The 18,588-nt window shown below is 37.0% G+C and overlaps 1 protein-coding gene across 4 annotated transcripts; it reads left to right on the top strand.

The window, feature by feature from the left end:
• The first annotated feature begins 4,411 nt into the window (after positions 1-4,411).
• Larp4B (La-related protein 4B) lies at positions 4,412-17,699 on the top strand. Of its 4 annotated transcripts, none has more exons than XM_090173589.1 (15): positions 4,412-4,676; positions 6,134-6,299; positions 8,732-9,094; positions 9,168-9,398; positions 9,465-9,568; positions 9,652-9,816; positions 10,543-10,938; positions 11,029-11,114; positions 11,194-11,766; positions 11,843-11,894; positions 11,966-12,085; positions 12,166-12,416; positions 12,492-13,134; positions 13,225-13,468; positions 13,986-17,699. In XM_090173589.1, the coding sequence occupies exons 1-15, from the start codon at positions 4,608-4,610 to the stop codon at positions 14,195-14,197; spliced, it is 3,675 nt and encodes a 1,224-aa protein (XP_090029715.1). In that variant the 5' UTR covers positions 4,412-4,607; the 3' UTR covers positions 14,198-17,699. The 4 variants fall into 4 exon arrangements, with proteins under 4 accessions (XP_090029715.1, XP_090029714.1, XP_090029716.1 ...); XM_090173588.1 differs by having other exon boundaries at positions 10,543-10,959; XM_090173590.1 differs by lacking the exon at positions 4,412-4,676 and having other exon boundaries at positions 6,192-6,315; positions 10,543-10,959.
• The last annotated feature ends 889 nt before the right edge of the window (positions 17,700-18,588 follow it).

The raw sequence follows: 18,588 nt of genomic DNA, 5'->3' as shown, positions 1-18,588 counted from the left end.
CTTCAACTTGTAGGACGGTGACGCTTAGAAGGCTCTCGAGTGCGGTCTTTCTTTTGGTGGCTGCCTTCTGAGCGCTCTTTCGGTTTAGCGGGCGAGTTTCAGTTCTGTGGCCATGTTTATCAATTTTTTTTGCTGCTTCCGCGGCCTTTAGAGATGTTTGGGTGGTTCATTTGGTCTTGTTGTGGTCGTTGGTTTGGGTTTTCTGAATAGCTTCAGAATTTTGGTCTTACTGAATTTCTTCAGGGTCGTTGGATGGTTCTGGATTTCTTCAGATGGTTGTTCGCTCATACTGATCTCACGGCACCATGTTGCCTCTTGGGAGACCTGGTCTTGGAGTACACTACCTACCGGACTGAAACAGTGGGTAAAGAAAATTCCATACGACTGGTTTCAATTCCTTTATAATTAATTTAATGCTGGGAGATTAAGTTTGCGAGTAAACTAATTTTAAATACTAATAATAAGCCGGAATTAATTAATGTTCCCAAATTGTGGGCTAACTTAAATTTTAATGTAATAATTTGACTTCGTAACAAAAATCTAATTTATTTATAACGAAAAAAGGTTCCTCACAAATGCGAAGTGAGGGTGGAGTTCTTTTTTCTCCGTCCTCAAGAATACAAATTTCAAATCTTAACGGAAACTTTTTGTCTCTGCCCAACTGCCTTTCCTAAACTTCTTAAACCATGACATGCCTGAAGCGAAAAGCTTTTGGTCATAAAAGGAGAGATGACTTTCTCCGAAACCGTTATCCAAGCGAGATAACCAACGCGCGGTGTATCAATCGTCCCGCGAAAGGTACGCCACTTTGACTTCATACAATAGTACCATGCCCGGACGGCCCGAGAAGTCGCGAAGCCTCTCCCAATTTTCCCGAAACCCTTTCTGCAATTTCGCCAAGCACCTGTCAATAGTTTTACGACCAATTTATCATTTGGACAAGTTGGGGGTTCTTCTAATTTTGGTATAACTACATTTTATACAATTTTAAAGAAGTAATATCGTTTCCTTCTAAAAAAAAAGATTTAATTATTAAATGTTTGAATTTTACCTTTTATTTTAATTTTAATTTAAGAAATTTTAGTTAATTTATTTATTAAGAAATTTTAGTTAATTTATTTATTAAGAAATTTTAGTTAATTTATTTATTAAGAAATTTTAGTTAATTTATTTATTAAGAAATTTTAGTTAATTTATTTATTAAGAAATTTTAGTTAATTTATTTATTAAGAAATTTTAGTTAATTTATTTTACACTTTTTAACAGTGGGTAGTGTTTTGGTTTAGGAAGAAATGGTGAGGATGGACTTAAGTAGTTGAGTTGTTAGGAAGGACTTGAGGATGGTAGTTTTAATAATTGGAACGGAATTTTAAAAAACAAAAACTTTATTTAACAAACAACAATAATTTTAAAGCTTTCGGCGGAGAGAGAGAGAAAAAGAGACGTGTCCGTCTATTTATATGCGCTGGTCAGTGGTCAGTATTTCGTCACCGTTCGAAAACCTTCATTGACCTTCCTCTCGGATTCCCGAAAAGGTTGACTCATCATTTCGCCATTTAGCGAAGTGCTTCCTTTCAGCTTCCCAAAACACTGATACATGTTGGGTTTTAACGGAAGAGGTATTTCTTAGGGGGGAATCAGAGTGTTGCACCATTATGGGAAACCAGGAGAAAATAAAGCCGTTGAAGTTTGAAATAAGGGAACATTCATAAAGTTCGTGAACTTAGATTCATTAATATGAAAAATATTGTTACAATATCTCTGCTTCCTAATCTCGAGAAAATTTACGAGAAGCTGGTTCTCGGCAGACTGGTCTGGTTCCTAGATCGGAACGCTGTTCTGCCTGCGGAGCAATCAGGTTTTAGACGCGGAGGTCGAGCGACAGACAATGCGATCCGCCTTGCTTTGGCAGCCCAAGGCGCTCTCGATACGAACAATCGCTGCCTTGGGGTCTTCTTAGATCTGAAAGACGCTTTTGGCAGTGTTCACTCTGTATAAACTTCAACGATGGGGCTTGTTCAAGGATAGGACCTATCAGGTCAGGGCGAATGAAGCGCTCTCAGACACTTACCGCGTCCCGAGAGGCGTTCCTCAGGGCAGCTCTATCAGACCCATCCTCTTCACTGCAATGTTGGACTGGATCCGTCAACTATGCCCGAGACATGTTTCCCAAGAAGAACATGCCGACGAGATTGCGGCCTGGGTCTGCGGTCAATCCCTTCACGCTTTTTACGGCGCCATGCAGCAATCGCTTGAGCACATCGCGGGGTACGGTAAACGCTGAGGTCTCAACTTTCAGCGAAGCGAGTGTCAGTTAATGCTTTTCTCAAAAGAGACTAACATCCATGGAGATCTCACTATCAGTCCCCATGGAACTCCTTTAACTAAAGTCCACTCGTATGGGTACCGTGGTGGTATTTTTGACGACGGACTCGCATGGAAACCTCACGTCGAGGCTCTAGCCTCGTCTTCTATCAAGCGCCTCAACCTTCTGCGTACTATCTCAGCGACCAGTTGGGATGCCAGTAGGGGCGTGCTAAGCTTTTGTACACCCACCTCATTCCAGGGGCGTATTAACCATTAGGCAAAGTAGGCACGTGCCTAGGGCGCCATTTTCTAGGGGCCCCTACTCAAAATAACGCCGAAAAGGTTTGGGGAAACTTTAAATATATTTATTTATTTATTATAAACCTATAATCCCCTCCTTAGCTGACCAATGCCAAGGGGCGCCAAATTTTTATGTGCCTCAAGGCGCCGAAAGGGTTAATCCACCCCTGCCTCATTCGCTCCAGGCTGGATTATTCGAGCCCCCTCTATGCGTCCGCAGCCGCTACTCTGCACATAGCGTGAACCTCATGTTATTTTCCCATACATCAGGAATAATGTCTTATTTTCTTCACTAGCGTGGACAAGTTGCCGTAATGTAAATTTGTACCGTAAATTTTTCAAGTCGCGTTTTCCAGTGAAAAATAGGTCTTTTCCCATCGAAACAAAGGTATTCGTAAAAGTGTGAAAATATTTTCAGAAAACGATGAAATTTCACCAATCAATGTCCCCCGGTGTTTTTAGTTAACCATAGAATAGTAGCACTCCGTAGCTTTGGCCATGGCCGCCATTTTGGTCGCAAATTTTTATCTATAGGAGAGAGCATGGGTGACGTACTAGGACGTCAAAGTGCCCTTACTCTATAGGAATTTAAAATTTATACCTTAAGTAGTTTTCGTAAAATATTACTTGTCCGAACAAAAAAACACCCTGTATGTTTGGCCACTATCGTCTACAAACGTAATGCTAAATTATAATAAATAAAAATTTACAAATGATATAACGACCGTCAAATAATATCGAGCGAATAATATATTACGTCCATGGTCAACCGGAGTTTTCGTTAACACATTTATGGAGACTTATGGCCATCTGTATTTTCTTTCAGTGATATTTTAATACAAGAAATTAACATAGATGGCGATAGGGTCTCTACGAACGTATTTGTAAAGGTTTAAAAATCGAAATTCTAGAAACAACCAAACCAATACATTTTAACAAGAACGTAATTAGTTTTATTTAGACCGATAAAAAGTCTCTATTTTCGAGCACAAGCGATCAGATTAAAAAAGATACGTGCTCGCGGAAGAAAATAAATGAAGTAAGTTCATTTGTTTCTGGTAAAAGCTTGTTTAAGCTTCGTAGTTCGAATTTGGATAAATAAAAGATAAACTTTGATGAATTATAAAAGAGCTAAGAGTTAATGGAATATTCACTAACATCAGAATTTATTTTGGTATAAACTTTGGTAAATTATAAAAGCAGTAATGAGAATTCCAACTAATATCAAAAGTTTATTATACAATTCTTGCTTCTGTCAAATGCAAAATTAATTACTAAAAGGGTATTTAACAATAAAGTTTGTTTCCATTAATTAAATTTTCTGTATATGGTAGTTTTGCTGTTAACTTAACTTATTTTACACGATATTTATCATATTTCCCTAAAATGTAAAATCACTTGGTTTTTCCGCGGTAAATCGGACTCCTTAGCTCGATAAAAATCTGTAGAACTGTTTCGGTATGGAAAACGCCTTAGTAGGTTAAACTCTGAATGTAGGCTTCTCCCTAGGCACCGGTGTTAATTCGGAGGGTGTGGAACACTTTGTGTCGCCAATAAAGTTTATAAACCGAAGCAAGGCACGCGTAAGCTATTAAACCCAAAATTCGTCGTTATCTTCTTAATCCAATAATGCTGACGCCGTATGCTAAATATTATTAAAACTAAACTCTTTTAATCGAGAGCGGGAAAACGAGGTTCGGTGATGACGTCATCTTTTGTTCCGTACGCGCAAGCGTATCGGGCATCGGCTGACGTGAGGAGAGAGAGAGAGAGTGAGTTTCAGGAGGTTCGCGATGAAACATATGGGATTAATCACAGCGACGGAATATAGTCAAGGATGAAGCTTGGACTCGGTGCTCCTCCGAGAAGCGGGAATCGGGTTCAGATACAAACGGGAACTTGGCTGGTAGGAAACGAGTGCGCCGCGAGCCTGCGAAGCGCACACAGCCTCGGCCACACCGAGACATCCATCGTTTAACAGGTGTCTCAATCTTCAAAATATGCTCGATGCACCGGCGAATTCGTTTGTTTGTTGCGTTTACAGTCCTCGCTGCTTCGTAATACAGAAAGTAAGTTCCCAAATAATCTTCGTATTTTAACGCCGATTTGCTTACGTTAACCGAAACGCAACGCGCCGCTCTACTTCGGAAAACGCGTCTCGCCGTTTCTTTGGCCGCTTTCAAAACAGTGAAGAGAGAATCTCTCTCTCTCTCTCACTCAGCTCCTGGTTTCTCTCTATGCGGGAACCGCCCCCTCATTTTCTCCTTTAATAATCTGACATATGGTACCTTCGAAAATAGACTATTTTTCATCGCCTTATTAAATTATTTATCTCAAAATTCGAGGAAGTCAGTACTGCTCTTAAAAAGCGCGAAAATCGCCTCGTAAAGCTGGTTTCGTTATTAAGTCCGGTAAATATTTTTGGCAGTCATCTTTCGGGCCCTTCGAACGCCACCGATATGTCACTTTTACCATTACGATTACAGCCGTTTTCTTGTCAAACTCGCTTTTCTGGGCCCCACTATCTCATTTGTCGAGTTGTTATATTTCAATACCTAGTTAAAAAAAACGTTCTAGTAGTAGGCGGTGTAACTAAGTTTAATATAATTTATTGTCTTTGGAAGGGATAGATATCTTTTTGGGGGAAATATAAATTGTAAGTACTCAGCCCCAAAATATGTTCCAAGTTTTACAGGAAGTAATGAAATTATTGTAAAAAACAAAAAAAAAACTTAATGCAATTTTAATATTTTTTTACACGTACACATTTTTTTTTAATTGAAATACGATAACGGATTTATTTCTATAAAACCTATCGACAAAGAAATATAAGTACATTTACGTAAAGGCGTAGATAAATATGATTTAATTTCCATTTTCTATAAAGTATAAATAGTGATGTCATTTACTTCTCATATCACCAACATTCTAGATTTTTCGTTCGACAGTCCCTTATAGAAATTGTAGCCTTATTTCCCAAACCGTCCATTTGAATCGTACAAATGTATACCAAGTCCGCGTTATAATTGCGTACGTGGATCTGTAGTCGTCGTACTTACAATTGTTAGTTATTTTATCTATTTGTTCCGTACGTCAAGCGGGAGAGCCTCATTTTGCATTTGTTTCTTTTAAGATGAAGAATAATTATTTTCGTAACATCATTAATTTCTATAAATCCCTTCGCTTGTTTGTTTATTTTCACGTATCTCAACGTAATTATTTTTTTAGAAATAGAATGAAATTAATGTTCGCGATAATTGCCCCAAAGAAAGATTTGAGTAATAAAAAATTTGCTTACATAAATTAGGCTTAGTGATTATTTATAATTATTGTACCATTGTATAATGTTACGAAACTAATTGTGGTATTTCACTCACTAAAGTTGTCGCGCGAAATTTCCACTCAGTTCTAGCGACAATGAGCCGACTGATATCGGTCTAACGACTGCGGTACTCTCCGTCTGTCCATTTGTATCATTTATCATTTGAGTTTACCAACTTGTCACTCGGCTTTATTTTTCTCTAAGGTCAAGCCAACAGCCGAAGGTCAATTACTGCCGGAACCTACCTCATCTCTCGTCGATGACCGCCGCAAACAAAGTGGTCCCTGCGAACAACATGGAGAGACCAGCGGTGTCTGCGAGCATCGACAAGTTGTAAGGGTGTCCACAAGCGCAGAAAGTCCAAATCGCGGTATGGATGAATGAAAGTATGAATGTATATCTCGGAATTCTTTTAGTTTTTTTTTCAATTTACTTTTCCCATTATTTTTCCACGTGTTTGGTTCGCTTCCGGTTAGAAACACGTTGCGGGAACTTTAAATTTTGCGCGCTGGGTTTGGCGCGATTTTATTATAGGGCTGAAAATTTTCCCGTAACATATTTTTATACATCCCTGCCACGGTGCTAGTTTCGGCAGCAGCGCCACGTTGCGTATTTATCGGAAATATTTTTCGCGACCGCGGCTGCCGGGTGCACGCGCGTTCGAAGAGCAGCCATCTTAAATTCTCGGTCACGAGAGGTGTTCTCTTCCGATTATTCTTTGTCAGTGACGAGGTAGGAAGTATTTTTTTTAATATATTTAGAGTGTATTTAATCGCCGAAGAAATCATTTTTAAACGCTAATTCAAGTTTGTAAGCTGTCAGAAGCGCTTGGTACGTCGCGGCATTTTGTACGTGGTTTTGCATGATGTAACCAGAGACCTAGATATTCCTTGTTAGGCTTAGAGATCATCGGTTTCTCGAAGAGGCGTAGGCCTCTGCAGCTATCCCCAACATTATCATCAAAGGCCTGCGTGGAAATTTACGATTTACCGACTTCTCATTAGATTTCATTACTTTACATAGTTAATCACCAAGTATTTCTCCTATAGTGTTTTTTCGATGACTTCCACGTACATTACCTAAAGGAGAGCCTATAAAATGTTATTAAAACGCTAGAGCTTAAGCCTAATACCCTAAATACATTGTAGACTGTACACATGGACGGGAAGCTGGGAATGTATAAGATATTTATGATCCCATAATAGGTAATAATATTGTTTTCTGCCCCGCAGCTTTATGTTATTGCTCCGTATTAGCCTAAATTCTTTGGAAATGGTAATAACAATGGTAAAATATGGAAGTGGTTTAGTAAAACTACCTTAATTTAGTTTTTATCTTGTTAAGCCTAAGCTCAAATCATTAAAACTACTTTCCTGATAAGGGACTGAATAGACACCCCCTTCAAAAACTATCGATTTTTTCTTTTGTTTATAAACCTGTGCCTTTACATTAATGCTATACCCCTAGGTGAAAATAACTTGCCTGTGGCTTATGTTAATAGTAGGGTATTGTTTCCTTCACATTTTGTGTGATATGCAAAGCCTATATGCATATTTTTCATTTAGACAGACAGACAGACAGTATAGAGGAAGTTAATTGCACCTACCCCCCTCCAGGTAGTGCTGTGTATTTTTGAGTCAATTGTAAAAATTACCTTTTTGTAGATTTGATTTTTAAATTCTCCTATATAATGGTGGCATTGGTTTTCCCCTCCCCTTTTTGGCAATCTGCCAAATGTAAGCCTAGTATTTCAGGAATTGAGAAAGTTTGATTTTTTTCCTTATCCTCCAAGTAGGGCTCCCCATCCTACCCAAGGATAACATAGCCTACGATTCTATTTAAGTATAAAAAAGGTGAATTTGAAAATTAATTTGTAATGTCTAATTTTATTCTTTGCGAGTCAATAAAAGTACCAACTTAAATCATTAATTTTATTGCCTTCACTATGTAGCAATTATAAATTATACTTATTCAGTTTCCAAGTACATGAAGTTTGTACATTAACAATGATACTGTAGATTAAAGTTTTGATTTCCACCATGTAGCTGTTAATTGTACAATAATTTGTTTAATTTAATTTCAAATGAGAAGTGAATGATAGAATAGGAGATTATTCCAGGAATAGTCTTTGAAGTTATTGGTTTTGTGGATTTCTGGCTCATACAACTAAAGAAAAAATAGTCATACACTAATTTTTCCCATTTTTTTATCAAAGACTTAAGCATTCATGCGGGAAAGAAAAATGTTGGGGGAGTTCTTTTTAATTTAAAAACAATTTTTTTAAGCGTTGGTACATTAGATTGTGTGTAAAATATTGTAGTAATTGCATGTAATTGCAATGCAGCCAGCAGTTGGATTTATCTTTTCTAACATTTAACCCAAGGGGGATGCTATTGTTATTTTTCACATAAGGCAAAGTATGTAAACTAAATTTATGAGGCTGCCATATATTCAAGTTTAAAATCTTCTTGTACGTTTATTATAACAGAACTTCATTATCAAGTACCTATTAAATAATTGATCTATATTATTTAACTCTATAAGGATATCTTAAAAAAACCTGCATGCAAGACTTACGTGAAGTATTAATATAACCAATGTGACTGTGGGAGTAGTGGAACTTTTTTAATAATTTATTCCTAATAAAAAATTATGAAGCCCAGCTTGTTAGTTGAAGTAGCTAGAATGGAAATTTAATTTTGTTAAAAATCTTAGTATTATCATTGTTTTTTGGCTGGGATGATGGAAAATGTTTCACATGTGTTAGTGTCATTAAAATATTGTTTTATGTGTAATATTTAGGAAGTTTCTCAAAGAACCGAGAAAATGGTGAGGCTCAACCATTCCAGGCTCTATCTGCGTCAACAACAGAGATAGTCAGCCCTAAATCGGTCACCTCGGGTGTAGCTACCAGCAAGAAATCCGGGTTGTCTGTGGTTCTCCCACCTTCCTCCACATTCTATCGCCCAGCTGCTTTGCTGAGGACGCAAACTCCCTCAGCTGGTAACCAGCCAATGGACCACGCGCCCTTGGAGTCGCTGGCTTTTGCTCCAACTGGTGGTGGGGGTGTCAGAGGCTCTCACAATCCTCTGCACCACCATCACCATCACCCCATGACTACTACGTACGGAACTGTTGACTGTGGAACTCCACTTAATCCTTCTGGTTAGTCCTTTTTGATCAATATTTTAGTAAACATAAATGTTAAATTTTAATCGACAATAATTTTTAATTGAAGATGATTCTTCGCAACAATTGAACGAAGGCGCCTCGCTTTCGATGCAAGAGTTAAAGGAACGATTGCAACAGCAATTGGAATACTATTTTTCTCGAGAGAACCTAGCTTCAGACACGTACCTTCTTTCGCAGATGGACAGTGATCAATACGTGGCTATTGGAACTGTGGCTAACTTCAACCAAATTAAAAAACTAACTAATGATTTGAGTTTGATAGTTGATGTCTTGCGAGGTTAGTCTCATTTAAGGAAAGATTTCAAATTTATACTTTTGCGAATTAGCTTTTTTTCCTATTTAGAGTCTCCAAATGTGCAGGTTGATGATGCGGGGGAAAAAGTTCGTCCAAACCATAAGCGGTGTGTACTTATACTGCGAGAAATTCCCGAGAGTACTCCAATTAAGGTGAGATCATTTCTCCATACTTGTCACTTATGGCTTAATATTGTAATCCCTGTCCAATTTAAATGTTTTATTCATCCAAACAGGAGATCCAAGATTTACTAACGAATGAAAACTGTCCAAAGTTTACAAATTGCGAGTTTGCACACAATAACTCGTGGTATGTAACATTTGAATCTGACGAAGATGCTCAGCAGGCCTATAGGTATCTTCGTGAGGAAGTTCGTACTTTTCAAGGAAGACAAATCATGGTAAATTACTTTTATTGTTTTTGTACATTTTCGGGAGTGGTTTCAAACATGACTTAGTTGTCTAAAAATTTCTTTACCATATGGATATTTGGTCTCTGCGGTGATAGGTGTGATTCGTCCATTTTAGTTTAATCAACAAAGGATTTGATAAGAGTGACTAATTCAAATAGTGGAAACTTATAAACAAAAGTTAAAACTCAATATTTCTCCTGATTACTTATCTGTTTGGCCACTATAGATATAAACTTCTTTTTGGTTTTAGTCTAGCAACTAATCCATGGCCTTGGCATACATAGGCTTATAATTTACTCTTGCACATTGTCTTTGTTTCGTAAAATTAGTGTTCTTGGGACATTTTCATTTTTTTTTCTTAATAAATACTAAATTTCTTGCAGAAATTTAATAACCAAATATTTTACTATTGACTAATATCCACTATATTTATATACATGTATAGAAAGTAGCTATAGGCACTCTAGCTTAAGGGATTAATTAGTGGAAGACTACCTGTTTATTTAAAAAAAAAACTTATTCTTCCTAGACAACAAAATTTTATATTCTAGCACACAAATATGTCTATCAATGTAGTTTTTTAGCTATAATCATTTAAAAAATGGTTCTTTCAGTATTAATATTTATTTCCACAATAAATAATATATATTTAAAACCCATAAATAGGGTTTTTTTTAGTTTCACAGCGATTAAAATTTCATTTATGTATTTCAGGCTCGCATCAAAGCCAAGCCCATAACACGTGCCTCCTATATCCCGCCCTACAAGAATGGATTTAGGCCCCCTATTACACCCACAGCCTCCACTTCAACTATATCTGGAGGTTCTGTAGGAACTCCAGAATTTGGTTATGTGCAGCAGGTCAGCCCAGTTCCGGCAGTGCAGTCTCCACCTCAGGAGTTACAGTTGCAACCCACTCAGGCTTCCTCTCAACCGCAACAAGTGACTGGTCAACCGCAGCAAAGTGGCCAGCAGCAGCAACAGAGATACTCTTACTCCAATGTGCCTACTGTTTCGTATAACAACCAGCAGGTTTTCACGCCTTTCTACCCTCCTACAATGCTTCAAACCTGGGCTCCAACCACCCCGGCTTGCTTTGATCTTGGAACAGTGAGTTTTGTTCAACCCAAAGTAATATCGCATACCCAGTTTGACGCTTAACCAAAATTTAATTTTACTATATCCCGCTCTATTTTCTAGGTATTTTCAATGAATGGCTTAGCTCCTCAAGCTGCTTTTAAACATGTCAATGGGAATCCCAGACATCATTTTCACACACAAAGGAAGTAAGTTAAATTCATTCTATTACCTCAAGATAAATTTAAATTTCTTGATTCCTAATGTCAGTAATTTTTTTTGTTTTAGAGGCCCTAAAACTTACAACCGGGGCCATCAGAATTATGAAATGGCTTCTGATCAAAATGCTAGGGTGTATCATGATAGATCGCAAAATTATTTACATAGGCAACAAGGATTATTAAACGGAAATGCCACTCTAGGTCCTGGAAGTGCGGTAGCTGGAAGTAGTGGTAATGCAGCGGTTGGCAACACAGCTGGTGGCTTTGGTTACGTACCAACTTACAACTATAATTCTCGGAATCCGTACTTCAGCGTTGAAGTACAGGATATTTTCACCCCGGGATCCAATTACTCTAAACGTGATCTTCACTCATCAGTTTACTTGGGATACAACAATTCTGGGTCCTCAGGCGGAGGTTCAACTTCTTTGCAAACCAATGGTGGGGTTACACAAAATAAGAGTGGTAGTGGTGGTAACTCTACAGGAAACAGTGTTGCCAAAGTTGACAACCAAGGATCTCCTTCAACCACGTCCACGCCAAACAATGGCCATTCTCGGGATGATGCGGGCGTGTCTTCATCGTCTCATCAACTTGAAAAAGGGACAGATTTGCAATTCAAAGATGCCCAACCTCAAAGGTAAGAAAATGAGTTGCTCAATATAATTAATTAATTATTACTTTGTATGATGTAAAAATGTTTTTTTTTTTAATAGGAAACAGTCTCGGCGAAGGCGTAAAGATGAACTGGAAACACTCCCCAAAACAGTTGAGTTATTTCTATTTAAATTGAGAGAATACATTTTTCAACTTATTAATAGAAATACAATTTTTAATAGCACCTTGAGAGCAGTGGCTCTGAAGGTGGTCATAAGTCACCAAGTGCCAAAGACGTTCAAACAGAATCCCCTATGTTTGATCTTGAAGCTTCGTCATTCCCACCTCTTCCTGGAGCAGTGGTAAGATTTCTCATTATTCAATTTAATTTTTTTCCTCGTGGAACAAAGTATTGAAGCATTTGCTTTATTTGTTATTGCAGGAAGAGGGTGGAGCTGATGCTGAAGTATATGAAAGTCGCCTTTCCGACATTGTCAAAGGGACAGCAAAGCCTTCCACACGAGATAGCAAGACACAAACTTCAGAATCATCTTTATCAGGTGCCACAGTCTCATTGAGAGAGAGTACAGCTCTCACTAATGGAAATGTGGAAGCTGTGGCGGATACTCGGTCAAACGCTAGTCCTGTTTTACCGCAGTTGACTGTTCTAACGCCTCCCGCTTCTCCTATCACGTATGTTTTTACAGCCTATTCAAATTCGTAGGAAAATGTGCGTGGGTATTTCAAATATTGCTTCCTTTTATTTAGTGTGGAATTAGCTGATACCTCATCTCCAGAGGAGCCTTCAGATGACGTAGAAGAATCATCTGGAAATGTTACATCTCCTGCACCAAATGCGTGCCCTAACTTATCTCCCTGTGTTGTGTCTCCAGTTTCGGTGGAAAGTAAGATGACTGTAACAAATTACAGCGGTGCTGCAAAAAATAGTGAAGTGGTGGTCCCTCCTGAAGCTGTAGCGAAAAACTCTAGCTCGCCTTTAACTCCCGCGCCAGAGTCCCCTATTGACTCTAGGACTGTTCGTAGCGTTGCTAGTTCTGTTCCTGTTTCTTCTAAGGCTGTGACGGTTGTGGGAACCGTTTCTAAGCCAGCTACCACTCCAGTTTCGGTTCCTACTAACGCTCCCAGTGGAGCTTCTAGCTTGAAAGTGGCAGCAAGTGCTTCTCCCGTCGTAGCTCCAGTCAATTCTGCCACTAGCTCATCTATCACAACCAGTCCTGAAGTAAGGATAAACCCATCAAGGGCTTCTCATCCTTTGCCAACCATGGCACAAATGGTTGTTCCCTCTACTCGCGCATCAACGTCAGCTCTTACCACTGAAAACGCATCGCCTCAAAATATTGCAAAAACAGGGACAGAGACTGACATTTTACCTACCGCAATGGCAGCCAATGTAAGTGTGGCACTTGTGTACATTTTCAATAGACCAAAAGTAGCTTAAATTTTGTTCCGTGATAATATTTTTTGGTGTCTGTTTTGGTAGAGTGAGAAAAACGACAGGTCATCTCATAAACCAACCTATTCTGAAATGGCTCAAAGAGCTAGGGAAAGAATGGAAAAGGACAAAGGGAAAACCGGATCTCCTTCAGGAACACCACGCCCCAGCAGCAGTGGTAACAGAGTTCCACAAGCATCTGTGCAGTCTCAAACCACCCCTCAGCCTGCAACACAATCGCAACCGCAAGGACAACAACCTCAGTCAACCACCCCTCCACCTACTAGACAAGGTAAAACAAAAATTTCTTGATTCACACTGCCTTGTGTTGAACTGAGGTTCCTGTTTCGTCTATTTGCTTGGATTTTTACCAAATGTTTATTAGTGTAGTCTGTGGCTGTGTACCAATATTGTTACAGATCCAGAAACATATAGGAAGTTTGTGGGGAAATTTTTGCTTTATAATAGTGATTTTCCTAATATTTCTTCCACCTTCTTATATGTTAAAATTGGATGATTTAGTAGTATTTTATATGCTGTTAAAGAATGTATGGTATTCCTCTGGCACTGTAAAAATGTAAGGGGCACTGGCCTCCTTAGCTCACCTAAATTTCACGTTCCACTCGACCTTATTTGGAAATGGTAATTTTGCATGGCCAGTGGAAAACACATAAAAATAAGACCCAACAACCTTGTTCCCAATTTAGAGTTCAGTTTTGCACCTTTCAAATGCAGAAATCTCTAAGATGTTGTTTGCACTTTGTTTTTGTTGGTAATCGCATCCCTTCTAAGGCTTAAGTTTAATCTAGGATCATACAAAGAATATGTACCAAAGGGGAGATATAATTCAGTTGGATTTCGCGATGCAAGAGACCGCAGGCCAGGATTTTATTCTTCTAATGAACGTGAAAGGTATCATCGAACCATTAATAACAACAGAATGCAACGCGGAAATAGTGTTACGGAAGGAAATAATAACAGTGATTCCCGAGATGAAAGGTCAACAAAATTCTCAAAATAGAGAAATAATAAGTTATATCAAACTTAAATTTTTGCAAACCTTGGATAGAGATAGCCAAAACTTATTTTAAAATGAAGAAAACCATAGGTTTAAGAAGAATTGTTGCACATGCATTATGATTATGCAGACTTTGAAAAGTGTTTTTTCAATTTTTTTTGTTGTCAAATCAAACTTCAACTTATCGACGAAACAGATTTTGTTTATAAAAAATATAATACGCTAAGATGTGATTTAAGTTCTAAAGAATATATATATACGACCAACTGCCCAGGCTAGTGGTGCTAATTTTTCGATTAAACCTCTTTGTTGCCTCTGGTTATTTAAAAAAAATGAAGATTGAAGACTTTGTCGGAAAAAGGCTCCGTTTATCTTTTAGTGAAAGTTAACCTCGCATTATTAAGTGTAGCAATGTTCTCATTTCTTAAGTTTACTACTAATTATTTAATCTACATTTTCTGGCATTTTGTGATCCCTAGAAGAAACCTATTTCCAATCAGTCTAAAATATAGAATAATCATTTGAAAAATATATGAAACAATACTTACGTGTATCAGAAACTAAAACTGGAAAAATCCCAATAAAAAAACGAAAATGCAAATTTTTTAAAAGCACCATTTATCTTCTGGTTTGGAAAGGCTTTAGCGAAGCCTTGAAATAAGTGCATTCTATGATATTTTTAGGTAAGAGATATTGTAAAAAGTGGGATTTATAAAAAATCAACGTGCCTCCAGTGTAATATAAGTTAAAAGAAAGTTAAGTGGGCTAACGATAACTTTTCAAATTTATTTATCCCTCTTTTTGCCCTTCTATATTCTTCTTGTAATATTTATCATGGGATTTTTGTGTGTGTGCCTCTAATTATGCGAGAAAGTAGAGTTTTAGCTTCTTTTTTTCTTGATTCTGCGGGTTTTTTTTTGAATGAAGCAAACATTGCTTTACTCATAACGTATAAATGTCTTATAGCGCGACTGATGTAATAGTGTGTATGTGGTTTTTGCCAAAAAAAAATGATGCAATGTGTAGTGTGTGAGTGTATAATAAATATCAATAACACAGTGTTGAAGATGGCTGTGTACTTTTCGTGAAAAGCACAGTTCCAACTAACAAGTGTTTCTATTTTTCTGTAAACCCATAAGATTGACGCGTATGTTAGCTAAGAAATATTAAGCGAACTTTTTTTTATTCTGTTCTTCGGTGGGATTAAAAAATGATTAACTACGTAAACTTATCTGCTATTGTCCACATAGGTGGATGTTTAAATATTTAAAAATATAACTCGTGACCACCTTGATGGAAAGTGATTTGACCTTTGCGTAAAAACTCTTTTTCTTCCTAAAGAAAAATTCTAGTCTAAAAAAGTTTTTTTTTGTATTTGAATGACAACATAAACGATAAGGTGGACCTAATTTTGATTTCTACACCTTTTGAAGTGTTAAATTTGTAGATAGAGAACATTTCATAAAGCACGTTAAAAAGAACAAAAAAGCGTTAGAAAAATGAATACAATAACCCCTCAAATATCTTCCTCCATATAACAAAATAAACCCCCACTTTTTCAAAATGAAAACCCCACTGTACAGAAATGTTTGAATTATGTGAAATATTTTCATCAGATCCTTGGGTTTAATCGGTATTAGTTTCCTTAATTAGGTTTTTTAGTGTGTAATTTTTCTTTTTTCTTGTTTAAAGAAATGGGTTCATGAAATATGGTAAAGTGTATACCATCTTACCCCCCCCCCCCATTTTTTTGTTAAAGTGTTATTTTTGATTTACTTTCTAAACTTTCCGTAATCAAAATAAACAAATCTTAAAAAAAAAGTACCAGCCACAAATAAAGCCGATAACACTTCAGATACGTTTTGTGATAAGTAGTTTGTGCGAGAGAAAGGGATAACAAACTGATGCCTAGGATTGTAGTTAAAAAAGCACACGAGTACCAAAGAGTGTTTACGGGAATGAAAAAAAAATTAAAAAGTAGAAAATTTTGAAATTGCGTGCGCGGAAAGAGGGAATAACCCATGTTGGGTCAGGGTATTGCATCTTTCTTTTGGCTGAATATATATATATTATAAATAATTATTGATATGGGTTGCTGTGTTATGCAAAAATGTATAAATAAAATTGGAAAGGAGATAGCCTATCTAGTTCATGTTAGGAAGTTAGGCTAAAGGTTGTTAATTAAAAAAATCATTTTTAAATAGTTATGTTTACGCTTGGGAGCTTTCTGACAAAAAAATCCTAATGAAGCAACAACAATTCGCAAATAGATTGACATGAAAATATTTTTTCTCTACCAAAGTGTCTCTACTGGTATCTTAAATTTTAATAAAATAAACCGAAGGATATGTTTAGACACGTCAAATTGTCGTAACTTTATTGTTTTTAAGAATTGTGAGCAATTGAGGTAAAGAGCTCTTTCGTTAAAGTATTATTCTTAATCAAGATTGCGTCTCAGTGTTTTTTTTCTTTTGGGATGGTTTATTTGAACCATTTGTATTCTTTAGCGCTTGAAACGTAGTATTTGCTGTAAATATTCGCAGTATTGAATACAAATATTTTAAGACTCATTACTCTTAGTGCCTAACTTTAAAGAGCTTGAAGTAATATTTTATTTTATCTTTGAAAAAATGTGTGGTTACACTGTGTTCTGAAAAAATTGCTCATTTTTCTTTAAATAAAAAGTTTGTCTTTTCAGATCCTTAAAAATAGTATCTTTAGAATTAAAAATAACTGAAAGTCCCAATAAAAAAACATTGTACAGATAAATGGCTTTATCAAGCAGAAAAAGTAAATATAAAAAATTCGTCACTGGCGTGCGTATAAAAAAATAAACATCAGTACAAAATATTTTTCTGTTGTGACAAAATGTTTACATTTAATAGTGCTAAAAATCTACATTGTCATAATTGTCAGAAAAAAAACCATCGTAGTTTTAAAATCATGCGAATATTATCTTTGGTTTAATATTTTATTCACTGTATGTAGAGATTAAAAAAAAGTGAAAAAAATTCAAAACAAGTGGTTATCCGTGTATAAAACCTCTATGTCCGCATAAATGAAAATTTATAATACAAAAAAGTTGTTTCCTTGGGCTATATATATTTTTTTTAATCCTGTCATTTTTAGGAAAAGATTTAATTCGCTGTCAATCGGACCATTTATTTAATGGCGTTAGAACGTGCCAAGCCAGCATAGGGAAACGTTAAAGAGCAAACACTAGATAAGGATTATATAAAAACAGTATTTAATTTAATATAATAGTATGATTACTATAATATCAAATAGTAAGTTCCTTCTTGAGATGTGCTTTACCTATGACAGACATTTTTTTAATTAACTCTGAATTGAACGAACATTTTGTTTTCCTAATTTTAATGGAAAAACAATGAGGGTACTCTTGGTGCTGTTTCAGAGGTTGTTGGATTGGCTTGTTTGTGCACTCTAAAACTTGTTGTGTTATTGCAACTGAAAAAGTCAGTAAAATCTCAGCAGAATACAAAGACTTACTGCGTTTCTTTTTATTTACATAAATTATCACACTTACAGTAGATTTAATTTTTTACCATTTCACTTTTTTATTCTCGACCAAACTCTTATTGCTACGCCCTCTTTTCGTTGACGCCGAAAACTAGATAGCTTGCGAACGAATTTTCAAAAACCAAGTTTGCGTTCTAACAGGCGCTTAAATAAAACTAAGAGGTTTGTAAATGGTCACTCAAAGAGGAACGAAATTGCGGTCGGTAATCGAAACCATATTTTGTGGGAGAGCATTACAGCCAATAACAACTGAGTGGGAGAAAAAATGTAACCGGTGAGTGGTTCTCGCCCGGGGTTTGACTAGTTGAGGGAGTGACCCCTGGTTCGAGAACCGGAGTGAAGGGAAAAATAGTCCGAAAAGCCCAGAACCAGATTCTTATGAAAAAATTTGTGAAGTAAGCATAAATTGTTGAGTTTGATGTCGAATCATGACTGGTTGAATATTTAGAGCCTTTGCTCGAGCGGGGGCGGAGCGTGCCGAGACTTTGTTAACCAATTTAGTAAATTGGTTCTGGGCTTTTTGGAACGAATGTTGGTCCGTCTCCAAGTGTGTAGACCATACTGGAGAACAATAATCGAAAATGGGAAGTGCTAGGGAGTTGTAAAGGGATTTGACCAACACAGGAGAGCGGAAGCACAAATTACGGCGGACCAGCCCTGCCACAGCTCAGACACGTTTGGCAACCTTGTTAGTGTGGATGGAAAATTTCAATGAGGGTTCAACTTGAATACCTAGACAGAGTGGTATTGAGGGGTGTGCCATTGATATGGTAAACAAAGTGGGGGTTCTTATGCCCTAGGTGGAGGACAGAGCATTTAGTCTCATTGAAGGCAAGTCCACGTGATTTTGCCCA

This window comes from Leiobunum rupestre, chromosome 4 (genome assembly GCF_980474605.1).
Source record: "Leiobunum rupestre chromosome 4, qqLeiRupe1.1.hap1, whole genome shotgun sequence".
NCBI classification, from domain to species: domain Eukaryota; kingdom Metazoa; phylum Arthropoda; class Arachnida; order Opiliones; family Sclerosomatidae; genus Leiobunum; species Leiobunum rupestre.
This window is presented reverse-complemented; position numbering and strand designations above follow the sequence as displayed.

What these genes read in the sequence shown, in the direction of transcription:
- Larp4B (XM_090173588.1), top strand. Translation starts at nt 4,608, where the DNA reads ATGCTCGATGCACCGGCGAATTCGTTTGTTTGTTGCGTTTACAGTCCT. An exon ending in TGAGTTTTGTTCAACCCAAA is followed by an intron (nt 10,960 to 11,028) that starts GTAATATCGCAT and finishes TCTATTTTCTAG; the next exon opens with GTATTTTCAATGAATGGCTT. An exon ending in CTACCGCAATGGCAGCCAAT is followed by an intron (nt 13,135 to 13,224) that starts GTAAGTGTGGCA and finishes CTGTTTTGGTAG; the next exon opens with AGTGAGAAAAACGACAGGTC.